Source organism: Ambystoma mexicanum, chromosome 2q (assembly GCF_040938575.1).
Source record: "Ambystoma mexicanum isolate Mex_15411 chromosome 2q, UKY_AmexF1_1, whole genome shotgun sequence".
Taxonomy (NCBI): domain Eukaryota; kingdom Metazoa; phylum Chordata; class Amphibia; order Caudata; family Ambystomatidae; genus Ambystoma; species Ambystoma mexicanum.
The window spans coordinates 615,632,056-615,653,617 of NC_090924.1; the positions used below are offsets into that span (position 1 = coordinate 615,632,056).

The 21,562-nt window shown below is 42.7% G+C and overlaps 1 protein-coding gene across 2 annotated transcripts in view; it reads left to right on the top strand.

Annotated features, from left to right (window-relative positions):
* The window catches only part of CCDC13 (coiled-coil domain containing 13), a 1,886,344-nt gene that overhangs the window by 839,120 nt on the left and 1,025,662 nt on the right, over positions 1-21,562 (top strand). For both annotated transcript variants that reach the window (XM_069647762.1, XM_069647761.1), the window contains exon 7: positions 8,430-8,534. In XM_069647762.1, the coding sequence (XP_069503863.1) occupies positions 8,430-8,534 (105 nt within the window). The remainder of the gene's footprint in view (positions 1-8,429; positions 8,535-21,562) is intronic.

Consider the following 21,562-nt stretch of genomic DNA (forward strand, 5'->3'; position numbering starts at 1 on the left):
CTGGCAGACAGGTATGAGTGAGGAAGAGGCCAAGGGTAGCCTGAAGGATAGCTGCGTGTCATCCGCATAACACAAAGTTGGAGGTGAAAGTGGCTGTCCTACATGCCAGGGGGGTGGAGGAGCATGTAGCCATTGAAAAACCAGGGGGCTTGGTTAGATCCCTGGGGGACACTGCACGTAGTGAGAGTGATAGGGGAGAGAAGGGACCCACCTGGGATGGGCAGGCAGAGAGAAAGTTGGTTAGCTGCGCCAGGCCCTGATCAGTGGTTCCCAGGGTTAATGATCATTTGTGATCCTTCCAGGTGGAATGGGGTCCAATGCTTAACAAATGGGAAGGGACGAGATAACTTAACAGGATTCACAATTCACGAGGTGATCAATAACATAGAGAGAGGAAACTACGAGCCTTTATGAAAAGAATACAACCCAAGGTTCCTAGAGGAGGAAGACAATTGTGTGTGATTGACAGGAGAGCTGAGCAGGGGAAGCCAGCCAATAAGGTGGCTAGAAATGTGGGCTTGAACTGACGCCACCATCTTCCCCCCACCCTCTGCCCCATTTATTATTATTTTTTACCTCCACCCGTCCTCCCCCCTTTTCATCTTACTTCGGCGGCAGCGGGTGCCGCCGCCACATCCACTCTTTCTCTTCGTCTCTCGCAGGCCGCCATGGAAAGGGAAACTTCCCTTTCCATGGTGGCCATCTTGGAAAAGGATTTTCCTTTCTATAGTGGGACCCCGCGCATGTCCGTTTGTAGGAAGGAAATCCTTCATTTTTGTCTAGCACCCCAGGTTACCACTTTGGCAACCGAGGGGTGCTCATTATCCGCCCTCGCTTGGCTCGGCCCGATACCTTGGGCTGCCGGGCCTTGATCCCCCATTCCAGACCCTGAAACGGGGGATGAACTCTGCAGTAGAGAAGGTCTTCTATGGTTTGGCTCTGAGAGAACGGAAAGGCATAATTGTTACTGTGGCAGAGAAGTGCACGGAAGTGCCCTGCTGTTGTGCTGGAGACACTCTCTTGCTTCTGTGTCTGTTGTGTTTGGACTGGCGTTTAAAGCTTCAAAGCCCTCTTATGCCTGTATGCTGGAGAGGAAGCACAGGAGTTTGAAGTCGTGGCGAAACGCAACTTTAGGAATGGAACTTCAGTAACAATTAAATATTCTACCACGTGGGACTCTTGCCATATGTTCTATGCTTGTTACACACTTTATGTTGGTCATTGGTGAGGAAGTGCCCCTGGTAGTTGTGTAAGACGTAACTCACGTCACTCTTTCTTTTGTTGCAGCAATGCTCTGCGTCCACGGGCCCGCCCCCTACTCACAGGAACGCTACATTACCTGTGTGCATGCGCATCCTTGCGCGCATCCGGGAAGTGCACGGAAGTGCCGTGCTGTTGTGCTGTTCGGCGGGTGAGCGGGTGCAATTTAGAGCTTCATCTTTTAGCACAGGTGACTTTATGGAAAATCAAATGGCAACTTAGCGATTCGAAGCATTTTTACTGAGAGTTGTACTTATACCTTTTCTTGTTATTTCATTTTGCATAGTGCACACAAGAGCAAAAGCAAGGTGTGACCTGGTACGTCTCACGCTAAGTGAAGAGTGTAATGGCTGCACGTTTACGTAGCGGCCACATTGAAACTCAATCTACAATTCAAGCTCGTAAGACTAATTATCATAGTAAAAAGCCCTGTTTGGATGCTGGGTACATTCCACTAATTACTAACAAGCATAACGTCAATGAATCCCCACTAATGCTGTGAAGAAACAAGTCTTTATCTAATCACAACCTTTTTGACGCAGTCACTCCCCAAGACGTGATATCCGTACAAGAACGTAGGTCACTCAGAGGGCAGGGCAAAGCCGGAATTGCATCCGTAGGAAAGGCAGAAGGAAACACTGTTGGAGTTAATCTAAGGAAAAGCTTCCTACGTATGCCTGAGATTGATGATACTACTACTCTTGGTGCCATAGAGGACACACCAGTGGGTCCTCCCTCTGATGTGTCAATTCTGGCCCCTGCAGTATTGATTGAATTGGAAAAAAGGACATTACTTTCTGCCGGACCTTCAACGCCAGTTACAGTTCGACCAGGTTGCAAAGACAAAGTGCATTTGCACTGCAAACCACAACTTCCACTTCCTTTCCAACATATCCATGCAACTATGACAGAAATTTTGGTTAATAATCCACTACCGATTAGTGCAGACCAAAAGGAGATGTTGGCGAATAACGTCGCGCATGCATGTTCTTCCCCTGAGGTACAGACTTGTATACACTATTCCCTCCCGCCGAAGAAAACTTCTGCAGCACCACAGCCCAATTCTAATAATTTTCCAGAAGATTTACAAATATTTGAAATATCCTTCCCAGTAATATCGAGAATACTTAATCTGTTAGATCGCGGACATGATTACACCCATGATGAGCTTCGTGATATTAAGGCCGCACAGTCAGTGATGCTCTCTAAATTGGAGGGATTTTATCTTTGCAGAGATTTATAGGAAGGAAGGTGGCTGTATTTCTCCTACCTCTGCTAAGATTGATAGTCGTTCAACGGCCACGCAAACTGAAATGCCCACTACACTAACTGAGCCAGTTCACAACTTTGTAGAACGACCACAAACATTTCAGTTCTCTCAATCTTTTGCACAAACAATGCACCTAAGACCAGTGAGGCAATACAAATTTTCACGCATGCCCAACTCAGTCAGATTGTATCCAATCATGCAGAAAGAAATTGATCAGCTGCTTTTCTTTAATCAAGCCAATGAAGGAGACCCAAGTCCTCCAACTGTACAACAGGACCTCTTAACCCAGGAAGCTAATCTTGAGTACCCTGACAGTCCATCAGCACTAACAGCTATTTTGGGTGATGAAATTCCCAATAATAAGTCTTTGGTAGCTGCTGAATTGGTTTCGGTTGAATCATCCACCAAAAACATTTTGCTTCACGTAAAGAAAAAGGGTTATTTACTCGTACAATGAGTGGACTTAAATTGCGCAAGGCTGCACAACCTGAAACAGAAAATAACCATAAAAAGACAAAAAAAGGAACCCAGAAGCTAAATATTCCTGACACAATCAAAGATAATTGAAACATGAATAATCATGTGCCCGAGAGGAACGTTGCGCAAACCAATCCCTCAATTTTGTCTTACACTGATTTGGGGATTAATGTTGAGGAACTGACTCCTGAAAGTAGACTAGCCTTACAAATACATTCTCATGTAGGAAAAACTAGGGGAAAACAGCAAACACTGGTAACTGGTCCAACAAATTCAGATAAACAAACTGCATTTGCATCTTCTCTTACCACCTCACAGAAATCCTTGTTATCTACATTCTATAAACCTATTCTTAACAAAAGAACTAATGTTGTGAATAAGTCAGGTTCTGAAGGACTGAGTTGCACGGTTGGGGATTGTATGATTCCTCCAGATAGCAAACATCCTATGCAAAAACAGGTTGACAATACCACTCTACCTACCATCTCTCAAGAAAGTTTGTTAGAACCTCTGCTTAATCAACATCATCACCTATCCAATGAGGTTTCAGTTAGAAAAGAGTGTACAAATAAACCTAACTTTGACTCTCTCCACACTTCGAGTAAGGCACATTCATCTGAGGGTCATCCATCGTCAGGTGACAAAGATGAAACATTACATCATGCTGTTGAAAAGAACATCTCCTCCAAAGATGAATCTGTTGGATCCATACAGATTTCATCCATTTTAGGTTGGATTAGTACCCCTGAAATCAATGGCGGGAAGAGTCTAAATAGATCATTTATGCTACAGGTCTTCCAGAAAATTCCTGCACTTAGAACTTCAGTCTCTAGTGACATTGTGTGGATCACCCTTCCTCCTACTAATAACTACAGGATGGTATTTCAATTGCAATCAACAATAATTGCTGAATTAATTTGGGCACATAAAAGAGAACTGAAAATGCTAGGATTATCCGTATTTTCTTTACATTCAATCGAAGAAGCAAAGGAATTCAACGAGACTCCCCTTCCAACATCACAGACTTATAATATATTACCTTTGGGGATGACCTGCTTTCAACCTTCGGAGGCCACAGTAATTACCCAACTAGCGGCCATTTCCTCCAACACTAAAGACTGGTCTTGGTTATTGGTCGTGCTGAATACAAAGGAGGAACAAAAATCAATCTCCAAATAGTAGCAAAAGTTGGCTTAGGGTGATGTCCTGGAACTCGTGCGGATTTAAGAACCTTCTAAATTGGGCAACTAGATTTTTGTCCCAGCTACAGATGGAACTCATCCTATGCCAGGAAACAATGTCTACAAACAAATTCAGCTTAAAGGCTTTACTGCCTACCAGATGAAGGCAAAACACGGCCCAAAAGGGAGGCCCTCTGGGGGGGGTGGCGGTCTTCGTAAACAACAGACTTCCATTTTCTCTATTAATGATTCAAAGAATTCAGTCCTTTGTGGTCATAGTTATCCACATAGGAATATGTGACGGGGACTGTTTTTGAATCATTTCGTTATACTACAACCCTCTTCAGATGCCCATGGTAACTTTATTAGAAAATCTGCAAAAACTGTTTGGTGAGGTATTTTCTCAGTGGCCCCATTGCAAAGTAATTCTGGGAGGGTATTTTAACTCCGATTGTACGAGGCATTTAGCCTCAGTGGCGAACTTGGATAATCAGTTTAAATCATCCCCCTCTACAAAGAGAGGTGAATTATTATATGATTTGTTGACTCAGTGGAATATTGTATTGACTCCGTTTGATGAGCATGGATGTAGCTACACTTGGAAACGTAATAATATGAAATCATGTATTGACTACATTGCATTGTCTGAGGACTTATCTCTGCTATCTAACAAAGTTGAAATCATTGCATCTGACCATAGTGATCACAGTTATCAATTCAAATGAACATTCCGATCATGAAGAGTGACCCCTTTCATGTATTGATAGAAGGTGATCGGCCAGGGGCATCCCTGAGGTGGAATCCATACACATGCAAGAAACTCCATGCTTTCATTACAAAGCATTTTAACGAAAGAGAAAGGTTGTTTTCAGTCTATAGGATTTACTTGTTAACATCTATAGAAATTGCCCAAATAATCAAGGCCTCAATGGCATTCCTATTTAATACCTACAAGCAATCTAACAAATTGGATAATCTGTTCTACGTATCCAGTAATGGGATTAGAAACCTTAGAAAAACAAAACATTTAGGGATTAGGCATTTAAAACGCCTCTCACAATGATACAAATTTCAAATAAAAAAAAAAAAATCTCAATAGATGTCACAATAGAGTTAGGAATTACAGAATTAATTTTCATCATATTACTAACAAGGCAATGATCACTAGCCTATGTCGTAATGACAGACGAACAACTTGGGCTTTATTAAGGGGGGATGACGCTAGAGCCAAGTGCGAACATTTCTCTAATATTTCCCAAGAAGTTTGGACTATGTACTTTAAGACAAAATTTTCGCTTCCTACGAGATTTCACAATCAATCATCAAAATTTGTGCTTGGGCCTGTGGAAAGTTTCAAGGGTTGGTCCCTTGAGGACATATTATGGGGAATTGGAAAATTAAAAAACTCAAAGGCTGCGGGACATGATTGTATTCCGCCACGTGCCCTAAAACATAACCCAGAACTGTGGGGGCCACTGTTAAAAATCCAATTTGACGAGATTTGTAAATCTTCGTAAATGCCTTCTTCATGGTTGAAATCAATCATTGTACCCATCTACAAAAAGGGGGAGAAGAATTATCCTGATAGTTTCCGTCCTATTGCATTTATTGATGCAGGGGCTAAAGTATTTGCCATCTTGTTACTTCAACAGCTACACGCCTATGTACAGTAACATGCTACACTCTTGCGTTTTCAGATTGGTTTTCAAGCCCGAATGGGCATGGCACTAAATGCGACAGTTCTAGGACATCTGCCCCATCAAACCAAAATGCCTAATGCAGGTGCCTTGTATATGGCGTCGATTGACCTCTCGGCTGCTTTCGATTGTGTGGTTCGAACCATTTTGTGGGAGAAACTCGAATGTAAGGGTGTTCCTAATCATCTAATTTCATTGATTGCGAAATTACATCATGGCACCTCCTTATATGGTGCGAATTGGTAACACAGGTGCTACTACACAACCGATTTCTACGGAGGTGGGGGTTAAACAGGGATGTAACGTGGCGGCCTCCTTGTTTAACCTCTACCTCTGTGATATCTAGCAAATATGGCAAAACGAAATCTGTTATCCTGCTAAGCTTGGGCATTTGAAACTACAATGGATGGCATTTGCATATGATGTGTTGATATTTGATCACACTCCATATGGTCTCCAAAAAAAGCTTGACATATTTTCAGACTCTGTTTAAACACAATCTGCAATGTAATGCGAACAAATCAAACATTTTCATTTTTAAAAATCTGAAAAAGAAAAAGTACTCTGTGAAATGGGCCATGAACACTCTTACTATACCTGTAGCCACAAATTTGAAATATTTGGGTTATGATGTGACTGATTCTTACTCAAAAAATATGTGGAGAACGAATTCAAACTCAAAACTACTCTATTAGGCTCTCAAATGAAGATAGTCTATGCTAAATGTTGTAAATTCTCAATGGGGCCATTGTTGGAATTCTATCTTCTAAAAGTTGAAGTCATTCTATTATATGGTTTAGACTTATGTCTTGTAGATATTGACTCCATACTTGATCAGATTCAGGGTCACTTATGGAAAACCACTCTTAGCATGCCTAATTCACTTCCGAATTGTGTATTGAGACAAGAGCTTGGTCTAACTGCTGTATCAGCCAGATACCATTGGAGACAACTATCTAATCTGGCAAAAATGCTCTTTCCACCATCAAACTCACTTTATGAAGAATTTTGTATTATGCTTCTCATGGGAAATCCGCTACCTGTGGGAACCTTTCTTAAGCGTATGACCAGCCTACTTGATCAAATTGCATTAAAACCTACTGATCTTGAATTTCGTTATGCACATGTAAAAAAACGACTCTTTGAGTATGATTGGGCAAAAACTTTGAATGAAATGCACACCAAAAAACTGTATTCAGAAGCAGCGATATTTGTGGCGGCAAGGATTCTGCGTAGAGCATATTTGCTTAAATTTCCATCTAGTAAGCAACGACATTTATATTTAAGATTGAAGCTCAATCAATTACACACTCTAGAGGAAACAGATGAATGGAACAGGGGCAGTTGCTTGAATAGCACTGTGCTATGCTGCTTTTGTGTTGATGGTACACAAAACGAAACCCTAAAGCATTTAATATTGGATTGTAATCGCTTTGAAGCGTGTCGTTCCTTAATAATTGGAACTGAACTCCTTGGTATAACTCAAAATTCTAGAGAATGGTGCTGGAAGATGTTCATATGGGGTTATTCATTAAAATCGAATCTGGCACTCACAAAATTCCTTGTTATCCTTGCACGAGAATTAGACTTTAAGTATGTAATCAATGAGAAATAAGGAAGCTATAACTTGGTGATCAGTTGTTAAATTTCTGAATCGTGTGAACTCTTTTGGAATCTAACCCTGTACCAAATCAAGACATTGGCTTCTCTTTAATTAAGTATAAAAAACGTACGGAAATAGTATTCTATTTTGTTATTCTGCTGGAGATTTCTGGATCAAGAGAAGATGCTGAGTAAATCTTTTGTGAATTTAATTTGTATACTAAATGAAATTTGTATGATTTGAAGTATTTTTAATCTTTGTAACGATGATGATGTTTATGTTGTAACAGTTTGTTTATCAAACTAATAAACAACTTTTAATTAAAAAAAAACAAAAAAAATGTTTTTGTTTAATTCTCATTGTCCCTATTGTATTTAACGGAACTGCAACTATACCATTACGAGATGGAAACGGGGAGTGAAGGGGTAATAATACTTGAATATTGTTCTAATGTTAATATTGTGGTTATGTATGATGGTTCTAAAAACTTCAATATAAATCAGAGTTTAAACAAAACAATAACACTACAGTGCATCTAAAATAGTTAAAAACTAGGTCTTGTGAATTAGAGGGAAGACATATCATTAGATGTATTCCTGCTCAATGTTCATTTCCATAAAATGAATTAGCATTATATGCTTCATCGTGTAGTTGTATGTTCCATGTTCCCACAGGGAAAATTACTCAAAGAAGTTGAAAGTAAAAACAAATGTTGGATGTGTCAAAAAAGTGAGGTAAAAATTAAAAGGGTCCTAGATTGTTAGGACAAGCACCATAAAAACTAAAATATCACAATAAAGAAGTGAAATGAACCTTCATTTTTATTGTAAACATTTTTCTATTTAATTACAAGATATTGCAGACATTTCTGGCATTCAATTGTGGTGGTACTAGTGTTGACTGTTTTACTTTTATGTATCATTTATCTTGGTCACTTGTAGGTTCTCGTCAGTGAAGTAGGCGAGGATGTCAATATTCAGCAGTTGCTGTCTTCTGCTGGAAGCTGGCGTGGTCGGGCTCAGCATATTCTTGGTCTGCAAGGCAGGGTAAGTAGCTAAAGCAACCTTTATCTTCATGTTGCACAACCCGCTGGATGGATTTGCACCAAATTTGCGGCAGAAGCGTTGGTTTGGTCCCAAAAGCATGCTTTTGTAAAATTGGTGTAAATACGTTAAGTAGTTTTTTTTTTAAACGGCCAAAAAGTAGGTACAACAATATTAGTGATATCTGGGTTTGGGCCTTTACTTTGCTTTTTTACTTTAATTCATTTATAATTCGCAGCCAAAGTGTCCCGGAGGCATATGGACACCGAAGACGGTCAGTAGAGAACAATCATATTTCAAACAAGTTTAAGCAACCATCCTTATTTGAATAAGTGTGTTTTGATTTTAAAAAAAAAATACTTCCAGTGTCAGACAATTTCTCAAAACTGAGGGCAGGGCATTCCATTTTGCCTGGGCAGCAGCCCGAAAGGTGCCCCTTCTAACCAGTTCCAAGGTAGTTTTGGGAATTTGCAGGTTTTGTTCACCATTTGAGCGAAGGCAGCGCACCACCGGTTTATTTTTTGGCCTCTTGGAGATATAAGCAGGGAAACCATAGGTGATCGTAAGCAGCCTAAACTCTATCCTCTCAGCAATGGGTAGCCAATGCAATTTTCTTCTCACCTCTGACACATGGGTGAACTTTCGTAAACCCATGATCGCTCTGATGGTGCTATTCTGCACCACTTGGAGTTTTGCAAGTTCTGTTTTACCTACACCTATGAGAAGGGAGCCACACAAATCAATTTTTGCAGAGACAATAGCTCAGGCAATGGTTTCACAGCTCTTTTGAGATAAAAATGGGCAGCTATGCGAGAGCAATCAAATATAGTAAGCCGATGCTGCTACTAGGACGTTAACCTGGGCAGACATGCTCAAGGTCTGATCAAGTGTCACTCCTACATTTTTTATTTTTTCCTTCGTTGGAATTTCATGATCCGTAATGCTGAAAGATTCATAATTTGAATCAAGTTTAGCAAGTCTGGGTCTAGAGCCAATGATCATGAGCTCTGTTTTACCATGATGCAGTGCCATCCCACTCATGTCCATCAATTTGCGTATAAGGTTATATACCTCTGACACTGCTATGGCGTCCTTCTCATAGATGCTTCGTAGACTGCGAGCCATCCGCATAGTTTGAAAAGCAGATCTTTTTTCTTCTAACAGATGAAAGAAAGGGGCCGTAAAAAGGTTGTATAAAACCAGGGAGAGCGAGGCCCCCTGTGGAACTCCATAACTAAATAGTACAGGGTCTGCTTCTGCTTGCTTACTAAAAACCTGCATAGTTCTCATCCCTAAAAAGGACTGCATTCAGTCTCTTGCTTGCTCACTAAAATGTGCTACTCTGTGCAGTCTATCTAATAGGAGGGGGTGATCCACTGAATCGAATGCAGATGATAGATCCAGGGACATCAGCAGCATTTTTGAGCCCTCATTAATATTGCTCATCCTATTAGATCTTAGTTCCAGCAGCACTGACTCTGTACTGAAACCTGGTCGATAGCCAGACAAACCTCCATTCAGGATAGGATGATCTTTTATGTGGCAAAGGAGTTGTTCATACGCCACTCTATCCATTATCTTCAAAATAAAGGGAGAATTGGAGATTGGCTGATAATAAGCTGCAATTTTAGGGGCGAGATTGGGTTCCTTTAGTAAGGGGGTAATCCAGGAACCCTTCAATCTAGTGGGAACTCTACCCTCTTTAAAAAGGCATTCACAATCCTTGTAATTGAGCTAATCAAAAGCTCTGAACAAGCCTTAATAGCCGTTGCTGGACTGGTCCCATTTACAGGAGGACGGCTTAAGTTTAGCTAAGATTGTACGAAGTTCATCTTCTAAGATACACCTGAAGCTAAACTCATGTATGCCCTGCCGGAAAGTGGGTGCTTTTTCTTGTGAGGCCTTAAGAGGATCTACAAGCCGTGAATTCAAAGTTTGTTCAATGAAATTTTTATTTTTTTGTTTTAGTCATCATAACCTCTTGAATTTGGGTACACCACTCCTGATCTTTATCTATAGCTTCCTGATATTTAATATCCGGTTTCTCCAGTTCTCTAAGAATTGTAAAAATGTCCTCAGAAACACGTTGAGCATTTTGTATACGTGCTTCATACAATTCTTTTTTTGCTTTTATGACTGCAAGTTTAAATCGATTTGCTGCTGCCTGATGAATAATCCTGTCCTCTTCTTCCTTCTAGTTTCTCTACTGATAGAATTTTTTCCTTTTTTTTTTTTTCTACTCTTAGCATCTTGAGTTCCTCTGAGAACCAGTTATTCTTGGTGTGACTTGTAACCTTCCTGTTTTTGAAGGGGGCTATAACATCAATTGCTTTGGATAAGGTACCCAAGAGGGAGTCAAGTCAAGCTGTTCATATTAGGCGACCGCAATATATCTTCCTGAAAAGTAGGTGGTATCCAATCCCTCATGGATTCCAAATTAACCCTTTTAAGGTTTCTGGACATAGTCCAATTGTGTTTGGATATAGTCCGTTTACACTGGGTTTTGATGTCCACCCCAAAATTAATGATGGTATGGTCTGACCAGGGGCACAATGGAATATCAGAGAAACTGTTCTTTAAATTAAGTGAACATACCCAGTAATATGTCCTTTGGAGTGAGTGGGCTTATGTAAATGTTGTGTGAAACCTGTAGCCTTCATGAATCTCGCATGTTCCTTGGCTACTAAATCTTTAGAGTGGTCCTTTCAAAGATTAAAATCTCCCGTTATTAGCCATTTGGCCGTTCCCTTGCGTTGGGACAGGGCCAGGCTGTTCAGTTGTGCAACAAAATCTGGCATAGTATTGGGAGGACGATATATCAGCAGGAAATTCATCGTAGTAGAGGCGTATATTCTAATTTTAAAGCACAATGTCTCACACCCAATAGGAACCTGAATATCATGTTTCCATATATCCCGTGACCTTTTGTCTGTGGGCTTACTTCTCTGTTCGGTCCACGGACGGGCCTCTGATTGGCCCAGAGGGCAGGGTGATGTCCGCGTTCATCGGACACACCCGCTGATTCGATGATGAAAAGTGTGAGGTGCGTCAGATTTTTGGAAATGCCTGCGTTGTTGGATTCGCGGATAGCCACCGTTAAACACTGCGGTGAAAACATATTAAAAAACACAACATTGCACTTGTTAAACTAATGAAACAATCTCTGTGGAGATGAGGGGTGATGAGGATGGGATGGGATATGGCCATAAAAAGTCCAAAAAACAGGTGTTTTCTCAACTCCGACGAACATGAACAGTCCGAATGTTCGGGGCAGTCCTGTGATGTTCGCAAACATCTGAGATGTTCGGGGACATCTATGCCTATTTCTGCATTACAGGGTTGGTGAAAAGCAGTTTTTGGATGGCTTATAACTTTGGCACCATTCAATGAAACTGCATGCAATTTTGGAATTCCGTTCTAGACCCGACTCTGAATGGTTATGCAATGTGGTGCTGTTTCGTCAAGAGGGAAACAAATTGGAGGTGGGGTCCCAAAATGTTTTAAAGGCTTATAAATGTGGTGCCATTTGACTAATCTGCACAAAGTTTTGCAAAATGATTTTAGACCTAGATATAAATGTTTTTGCTACAGTTTGGTGGTATTTTGTCAAGAGGGGGTAAAATTAGATAATATATTAAAGGCTTATAAATGTGGTGCCATTTGACGAATGTGGACAAATGTTTTCAGAAAGATTATAGACCCAACCTTGAATGTTTATGCAAAGTCTGAATGGATTTTGACAAGTGGGGGCTAAGTTATATGACTATTTTATGTACATACATTTTGACACTTTTCAAAAAATAAAACATGGGCGGATTTGCAAGAAACTCGTGCAAGGAGCATTGGCAAGGAACTGAAAGCATAGTTTTGCAAATGTGTCAAGTGTTTTATTTTTTTTAAAGTGCCATAATGTAGGTACAAAAAATTGTGATGTACCTTTGGTGACTGAGGTAGCCAGTGGCCATGGGCTGTGGCCAAATTGTCAATCTGGCTTCTGGCCATGACCATGAGGAACTAGCAGTGGGGTTAAAGTGGGCATGGCCACCAAGGACCGGCTACGTGTTAAAGCTTTTCGAAATTGGAATAGGTTTGAATGGGAAAATATGCACAAGGAGGGTCATTAAGAACTTCAAAGCATGGTTTTGCAAATATGCCCTGTGTTTTATTTTTTTGAAAGTGTGAAAATGTAAGTACACAACACAGTGATATAACATTGGTGTCTGGGCAATGGTCCTGGCCATCAGCAAGGAGAAATGTGTACTGTAATTTGCTTAATGGGGCATGCGCTATGGCCGTAGTGGTATGTTTGAATGGGAAAAAATATTCTGCTTGCGGTTACAGCCTGAAGTGGTGGACTAGATTACAACAAACATGCGCGACGAGCATTAGCAAGGACCCGAAAGCATGTTTTTGAAAATATGTCTTGTGTTTTATTTTTCCAAAGTGAAAGAATGTAAGTAGAAAAACTAGTGATATACATTTGGTGTCTGGGTAGTGGGCTTGGCCTTTGGAAAACGCAAATGTGTACTCTGATTTGTTTATTGGGGAATGCGGCATGGCCGAAGCCCATGCCCCATGGATTTGGAGACTGGCCATGGCTGCAAGCAATGGGCATTGGCCATTGGTTACATTATTAGGGTATAGTGGCCACGGAGCTCGGATGCAGTGTAGGTGCAGTGAATAATAGGGTGGTTTGGTTGGGCTGGGGTCATGGTTGAGCCGTATGCCGTAGGCAATTGAAAGATGATTTGAATCCCCAGCATGCGCTGCTGATAACGACAGACATAAGTATATGTTGCAAAAAATGTTTCTTAAAGGAGGTTTATAGCTCTTTCATATAAATGAAAAGAGGAATTATTAATAACTTATATACAGTGATGTAACACCACAAAACATTTCCACTTATATTAAACCTATTAAATTTACAGAAAAAACTTTGTTCAAGGGATGTTACAGTTAAGATGCATCCCACCCTTGGCACTCCTCTGCTCCAGTAGTTAGCCAGTGGCGTCCTACCTTGTCATCCCTTGTCATCCCTTGGCATTTCCCCCCTGGGTTCTCATGAGTACTTGCCCATCGGTACTGCCCCCTACTTTTTATGCAATTCTCTCAGTGCACAATGCATATGTGAATTTATAGAAGCACTGTGTACAATTTCTTTGGCTAAGTAAGGGAAATGCAGATGCAAAAGATTTGTAGAAGATTGTTAAGTGGCAGTTGGTGTGTGGAAGCTTAATATGATCATAGGATTATATGTACTGTTTTAGGTAGTGATTGGTGGATGGATGTGTGACTGTTTGAAAGCAGGCATTGTGGGAGTATTACAAATATAAAATTAAACAGGGTAGAAGGGCTGCCCTGTGTGATGGTGTGCTTGTGCCATCCAGGTCTTTTAATGATCCATGGCCTGAAAAGGGGACTGTGGAGACCTTGGATAGTTATAAAGATCATTTGATTATGGACCTTATTGTTATGTCAGGTTATCCACATTTATAGAGCGCACCTTTACCAACAACGGCATCATGGTGCTAAAGGCTGACTACTGAACACCGGACAGCGCCAAAACAGCAAAAAAGATTGAAGCAGAAAAAATAAAGGTCTTCATGGCTCGCCTAAAGGACAGATGATCAGAAATCTCACAAAGGGACAACAGAGTGCAATTCCAAAGCAGGGCAGCAGCCACTGAAAATGAGCACCCACTCACACGAGAAAGTTTAAACCTAGGCACTACAATCTGAAGAGAAGTAGAAGAGCAAAGAACGCCAGATGAAATATAGTGTCTAAATTTGGCTGGCAAGTTCTCAGTCCCTGAGGCATAAAATGCTCAATGAACCAAACACAAAACCTTACATTTCACTAGTTTCGCCACCGGAAGCCAATGCAGAGTGTTCAAAGATCGAGAGGCAAATGACCGGCAAGCCGCAACCATGACCAGCCTGGCCCCTAAGTTCTGAACCACCTGTAAACATTGGAGAAGAAAAACCGGCAGAGCTAAAAACAGGGCATTACAGTAGTCAAGTTAGCCAGAAGTGAAAGAAGATAACACCAGAGGACGAAGAGCTAAAGGTAGATAGGGCAGAACCTTACAGAGAGTTTGTAATTTAAAATGGATAGATTGGCAAACAGCACTAACCTGCTCCTACATGGACAGTGAGGCTGAAAACTTCACGCCTAGGTTCTGGTCTATGGACAAAGACGGAGGTAAAGGGCCAAGTTCCAAAGGCCAGAAAGCTGTGGACCACCCAGAGATGAGCACCTCATTTTTTTCACCATTCAAACTGAGCCAGTTCCTACCCATCCAGTTATAGACCGCAGCAAGACAGAAGCGACAGTGTTCCGCAGTAGCCGGTACAGAACAATCAAGCCGCACCAAATTCTGTGTGCCATCCGCATAAGAGAAATACCGAAAACCAAAGGAGTGTATACGTTTAATGAGAGGTAGAATATATAGATTGAAAAGAAGCACGGAAAGAGCTGACCCCTGGGGGACACCACACATAAGAGGTTTAGCCACTGATGTGAAAGGAGGGAGTGAGAGAGACTGACAGCGTTCAGAAAGAAAAGACACAAACCCAGTATGCTAGAGAAAAAGTATTCGGGATAGAAAATGTTTCTGTCCTTTTATATTTTTCTCTAGTATGCAAGTGTCCATTATTCCCATAACACAATTAATGGAAATGTTGGAGAATCTTTTTGAGTCAAACTACTTTACTGCGAAATGTAAAGTAGATGGAGTCTATAGGATTATTTTTTTAGTTTTTTTTTTACTGTGAAAGGTGGTTCCTAAAGGAACCTTTTTTTGGTGTTTTTTGATTTGTGTTTTTTTGTTGTTGCAGGAAAAGTCATAAGGTAAGCTGGGGAGGAAAATGAGGGATGAGGCATCAAACACAAACATGGAGGGGCAGGTGGCCATGGGAAGATGTTGCGCGGATGTTACGTCTAAAGTAGGGGGCAGTGTTTCTCATGCTCCTTGATTGCAGCTTCAAAAGCACTTCGAAATGGCTCCCCCCTGCAGAATAGTGTGTTGCAGTATATACAGAGTACTGTTGCCTTCAAAAGATATGGATCAACAGCCTCTTTGATCGCTTGTAAGGTAGCTGGTGGGATTTTGAGTCCCACAGAAGTAGGCTGTGTGGTTACAGTATTGGTTGAGGAAGATGAGGTGGAGGAAGACAGCCTGCTACTTGCTAAGAAAGGAACAACCTTTATGGGAGCATTGCAGTGGTTGGATTTGGTGTGGCGGCGCATTGAGGTGGTGCCGTAGGAGAGCTGGCCATGTAGTCCGCGACTGAGTACAATGTTGCTCCCAGTGGATTTCACTTTGGTAGCTTTAGCCTTTGGTATATTCCCAACAGTGGTAAATAACTGCCACACACATGATTCTCTCTGGGTGCTATAGGTAGGCACTTCCTATTCCTCATCTTCTTGGTCCTCTTCAATGTCTTTTGAAGTACTGCGCTTTTTTTTTGTTGTGTAGGTCCTCCAGCTGGTGGTGGCTTTTGGGGAGGAGGGATGGCAATAGCTGATGTCATTTTTAAGATAAATAGCAGTTTTGTTAATATTCTTCAAAGTATGTGCTCTGTGATAGATTGTTAATGGATAATGATTAAGAATAGATTAAGAATATATGAGGAGCTGTGCAAGGGTACATTTTGAGCTTAAGATAAAAGAAAAACTCCTGACCGGCCCCATTTCTATGAGGAAGTTTTCCTACCTATCAAAACTAAAACGAAGGAGGTTCGTCAAAGTCCAAACTAAATGTTTTCTGTCCAAATCCAAACTAACTAACTGGCCCTACCACTTTAGAAAAATCAAACAAAGAGAAGGAGACCTCAAAGAGAAGTCTCTGGGTTAGACTTCTGTCTGGCCCAACACCTGGATATTCTTGATAGTTCATGAAGTTCAACAACAGTTCACATCTTTCTTGTAGACATTTGTGCAACAGAAATGTTTCTCAGTGCGTTTCCTCTTACCCCAAGTATCTTGATAAAATGTCCTTGGCTCTTGAACTCCCTGAAGTTCTATGGCTCTCTGGCAGACTTGTTCAGTCTCAGCGTCATACTTTACATAGAGCATTGTCCCACCTGGGTTTCTCAGGTTCCCGTAATTTTGCCGGCTTCCCCAGCTTTAATGCAAAGTGTTCGTATTCAGCTGGATTAGATTTGCATAGGGCGTTAGCCCCTTTGGGTTTCTCCAGCTCCCGTAACTTTGTTGGTTCTCTCAACCTTGATACAAAGTGTTTGTATTTCTCTTGCTGGGATTCATACAGGGCACTTGCCCACTCGGCTTTCTGATGCTCCCGTAACCTCGCAGACTTCCCCAGCCTTGGTTCACTGGATTGGCACAGTGACGAATCTATCAACATCATCACTGATTCCCTGCAGGTAAGCTTCTCTTACGTGGCCAGGGAAAGGCAGAAGCTAGGTGACTCTGACCCTCACAATGTCTATCTGCCAGAGGACCACATTGGGGAGGTCAAACTCCAGGGAGACAGAAGCATACTGAATCCGAATAATCCTTCAGCTATAATTTTTAATGACACCCATGGGCCTTTGCAACATCCTTTTAAGGTGATTCAGATGTAGGTGGAGAATTTCTAGATTTTCATGGCCAAGAACATTATTTACCCCCCTCCTCCCTTGTATAGTACTGAGACGAGGAAGAGGGATAGAATAATGACGATATCATGACCAGAAGCGGTAAGCCAACAGCGCGTTCTAGTCTTTGGAAAATGCTAACCAATGCTGGGACATTTAAAGCTGACACAGCTGAACAGACGGCAGGAGAGAGACTGCTGCTGAATCCAACTTGTTCTGAAACTGGTTGGGACACCAGAGGTGAGCAGACATGGAGGCTCACGAGAACGGCGTGCAGAGAAAACAATCCAAGAGAAGTTTGCTGCATTATTTCCACAGGCAGCTGGAGCTGCCAAAAGCAGAGGAAGTCAATGCGGGAACCAATCGGCTAATGGGACGTGCTCCCAGTCAGAGGGCCGTGAGCAAAGAAGACAGTGAGACGTGACGAATGCCTAAGCTGCCAGTGAAGGCCGGTAAGACCAGTGAGAGTTAATGAGACACCAGGGCGCTTCAAGGCGAATTCCGTGTACCGTTGACCGCGAGGGAGTATAATTATAGGAACTGGAATAGTTAATACGGATATGAACATTGTTAAAACGGCTATGATCCAGTACTTGAAAAGCATTATTTCCTGGATGCAAGAGAGTGAATGGAGAATGGAAAAGCCCTGTCAGGATTGTGAACCAGGCAAACAATGAGTCTGTAAACCAGGCCGTGTGCGAGTCTGGGCCCCACACCCCAGTGCGCTAACCTGCCAGTAGAGTAGACCAGTGGTAAGAAGAGAAGTGAGAAAAGTCATTCTGAAATTGTATAATAGTGATAACCAATTTAAAAAGGGAAGAAAAATACTTCTTTTAAAAATTGCGAATACCTTAGCAGGAGAGTACAACAGGGGTGGAAAAAGGATTAAGGAAGCCCGGAGGTCAAAACCTTCCTTGAAATTGTGGAACCGTGACAATCATTGGAAAGAGGAAGAGTATACCCCTTTAAGGATAACTGAGATCCAGGGAGTGAGAGATTGAAACATTCAAAAGAACTCTCTGCTTAAGGGAGCCTCAAGGGAGGAGTGCCCCCTTCAAACAGTGAAGTAAAACATTGTTTGAAAGGAGAAACGCAGGGTATGAGTCATCCCCCCTGTGAAGCAGTGGAACATTCTTAACTCTTTCTGGAAATACCGCAAGTCATAAAATAAACAGTGTTGCATAGCAATTTGCTATGCAATTCTGTTGATTTGCTAATTAAAATGACATATGCGTAGCACAGCTTGCTATTTAAATACCCTGTTCAATGAAAGCACCGCTCACCCTGCATTTCTCTTGCCCTCGGGCATCTCTTCGTCCTTCCTGTTCATTGCAAGTTTGAAGGGGCTAATGGAGAGAGTGCAACAGTAATAATCTCCTCCAGTCTTGAAAGTGCAAAAGGCCATTAAAAAAAGTATCAATATCACAGATGGTGGCTCTGCGTACTAATGGTGATAAATACCACTTTCATGAATGTACAGGACTGAAATTATGTGCTTGGGCCTACATGGCTTGCGGTTGAGGTTATTAGCAGCCATGCCCTCCCCTGAAAGTGTTATTTAATGCTATATTGAAAATCATATCAATGACAGGAAAAGGCCATCTTGTCCACCTGAAGTTAACAATTACCCTGCCTGCTGCAACACTGGACTACATACTTTAACATTGTGAACATTTTTATTTATGAAACATCTGAACTTCACCTTGCAGAACAAATTAATGGGTCAAGCATGTGGATCATACAATAAATGGAACACTGCCCTGTGCATCACCGACTGAACATAACTGCACAGAGCCTTGCATTGAAAACCTGTTTTCAAAGCAGTTTTATCATACGTATTTAATTATTTGTGTCCATTCATGCAGCTAACCTTTATATTTTACAGACACCCATCTCACTAATGTCTCACTTCAGCAGTACCCAAAAATCCTGTATTGTTGCTCATTTTATGTCTTGGCTACAGATAACTTCTGGTGAGATTAAAAATACTAATACAGGTGGCCAGCAACAGAGCGAAGCGGACGTGAGCCTCGGAGCTCTCGCAGCCGTCGCATATATCCTGCAGAAATAGCCTGATATTGAAAGCGGATTATACCTAAAACAAACATATCGGGAGAGGAACCGCTGCTGCACACGCCAGTGGAAAACCGCTGTGAAAAAGGGGCGAACAAAGCCGCAGGAGACCAAGGAAGTCCCCGAAGCGTATCGGAGGAGGGAATCCAAGATGGCACAGAGGTGAACCTGCCAGTGCGACAAAGGATCCCGATCAAGACACGGCTGGGGCCCTCAGGCACCAACTGAAGGACCAGCTGCGCGGGAGAAACACTAGACAGCAATTCACTGCAAGAGGTGGGTGCGCGGAGAAGACCATGCGGAGAGCTGTCCTAGAGTGGGCTCGGGCTGCCTGGAGCGGCGGGGGAGGGAGACCGTGACTTCTACCCTCCATTGCCGTACCCAGCGCTGCGGCGTCGGGCGCCGTCTCCCCCACCACCAACACAAAATCAACCCCCCCCTGACGAGCGGGGGCCAGGCAAGAAGCTGCTCCACCCCATCCCATAAGAAGCAGCCGCATAGCACGCAACCACATGAATCTGGGCGCGGCTAGAACCTCCAAACCGAAGGAAACGGGGAGCCTAGCAATAGGCAACGACCGGAGCGGGCACCCCTGAGTCCTGGAACACAAGCCATCGCTGCGCTGGAGGGGGGCCAGGAGCGGACACCTAAGAGCAATAAGGTGGGGGCGAACCGGGCTGCCCGGGGTACACGGAAACAGGGCCTTACCCCAGACCAAACAGGCAACCACCTCATAGACACCATCCAGCCAAAGCACAAAAATCAGAAACTGATATGCCCCACAAGGCACGGTAAACACGCCCTACACTTGCAGGCAGATGACAAACTGCACCACGGTAGGTGTACATGAGAACACCTCAGATTGCCACGGAACTGCACAGTGCCCAGCAGCAGGAGAGTGCAGCGATGATCCTAACTGCCGTATACCCAGGAAAAATCCCATACGTTAGAGCGCACCAAGCCAAGGGCCACAAACGCCCTACAGAGGCGGCAGCAAAGATCCCACCGGTCGGGAGGGAGCAGCTGGCCCAGACCAGAGGCAGCAATTGTGTGTGAGCATCCGCAGGGCAGTCCACACAAGCATTAACATATTGCCAATCGACAGTAACAAGCGACAAGAAAACAAGCTTCTCCCCAATACGCCCAGACACAAGAAAGACAAGAACCCGCTGGCCACCATTACAAATCTTCATTATGGGCAAAGATAAAATTAAAAGGCTGGGAGTGCAAAGCAGGATTGACCAATTCACCATCCCTGGGACGAACACGTTGGTGGAACAAGCCCATCAGGAAATGGGGACACAATATCCCTGAAGGACATCATGGCGGCAATCGCCGACTCACGTTCCTCCATGGAGCAGAAAATAGATGGTATAAGCGTGGATGTCTCACTCCTGCGCAATGACCTCCAAAAACTAACCTCCCGCACTGGGGAGGCAGAGCAGTGCATCTCCGGAGCAGAAGATGGACTGAGAAACCTAGAGCAACAACTGAACAGAGCCACAACCCGCCTAAAAGTACTGGAAGGAAGGGTGGACGAAGGGGAGGGCAGATCGAGACGGAACAATGTAAGGATCCTAGGACTGCCAGAGAAAACTGAAGGTCCCAATATGGAGTTCATTTCTGGAACAATGGCTGATGGACATACATGACAAAAAAGTGTTCTCCAAATTCTTCTCGATAGAAAGGGCCCACCGAGTGCATACTCAGACCCTCCAGCTTATAGCGATTTTGCGATCCCGCAAAATGCTGCGAAAACGGCCGTTTTGCGCAAAAACAGCATCTAAGTAATCTGCAAAAATGACTGTATTAAACAAAAATATGCTCAGGGTGCCAGGTTCTCAACTTTGTTTTTTACACATGAAATGAAATGCGCTAACACATCTCATCACTTGCGCCCCAAAAAAGTGCAGCCCAATCCAGAAGGAACACATGAATGGGCACATTTTATATGCGCGCCCATTCAGATTGCCTTTTTCACCTCCCTGATCTAATAAAGTTGCCTTTCTGTCAATTTAAAAGCACATCCCTCATTTCCAAGCAAGATGCACTTTTAAATGTGCAGAAATTGTAGGCAACCCTACGCGCACGTGATGTGGGGCTGCCGCTGCATGACAGGGTCTTTCCTGACCCTGTCATGCATTTCTTTTAAGGTATGAACCGCTGCTGTGTCGCTTGCATTTCTGTTCCTCAAACAGGATAAAAATGCATTTTTTGGGTCGCATTTTACAGCGGCAGGCACCTGAAGGGCCTGTCCCTGTGAAAGGTGCTGGGTGCTTGCAGAACACTGTCGGGAGAGAATTCTATTCAAAGTGCTGCCCATTTTGATGACAAAAATCTATCGAATGTTACAATTTGAGC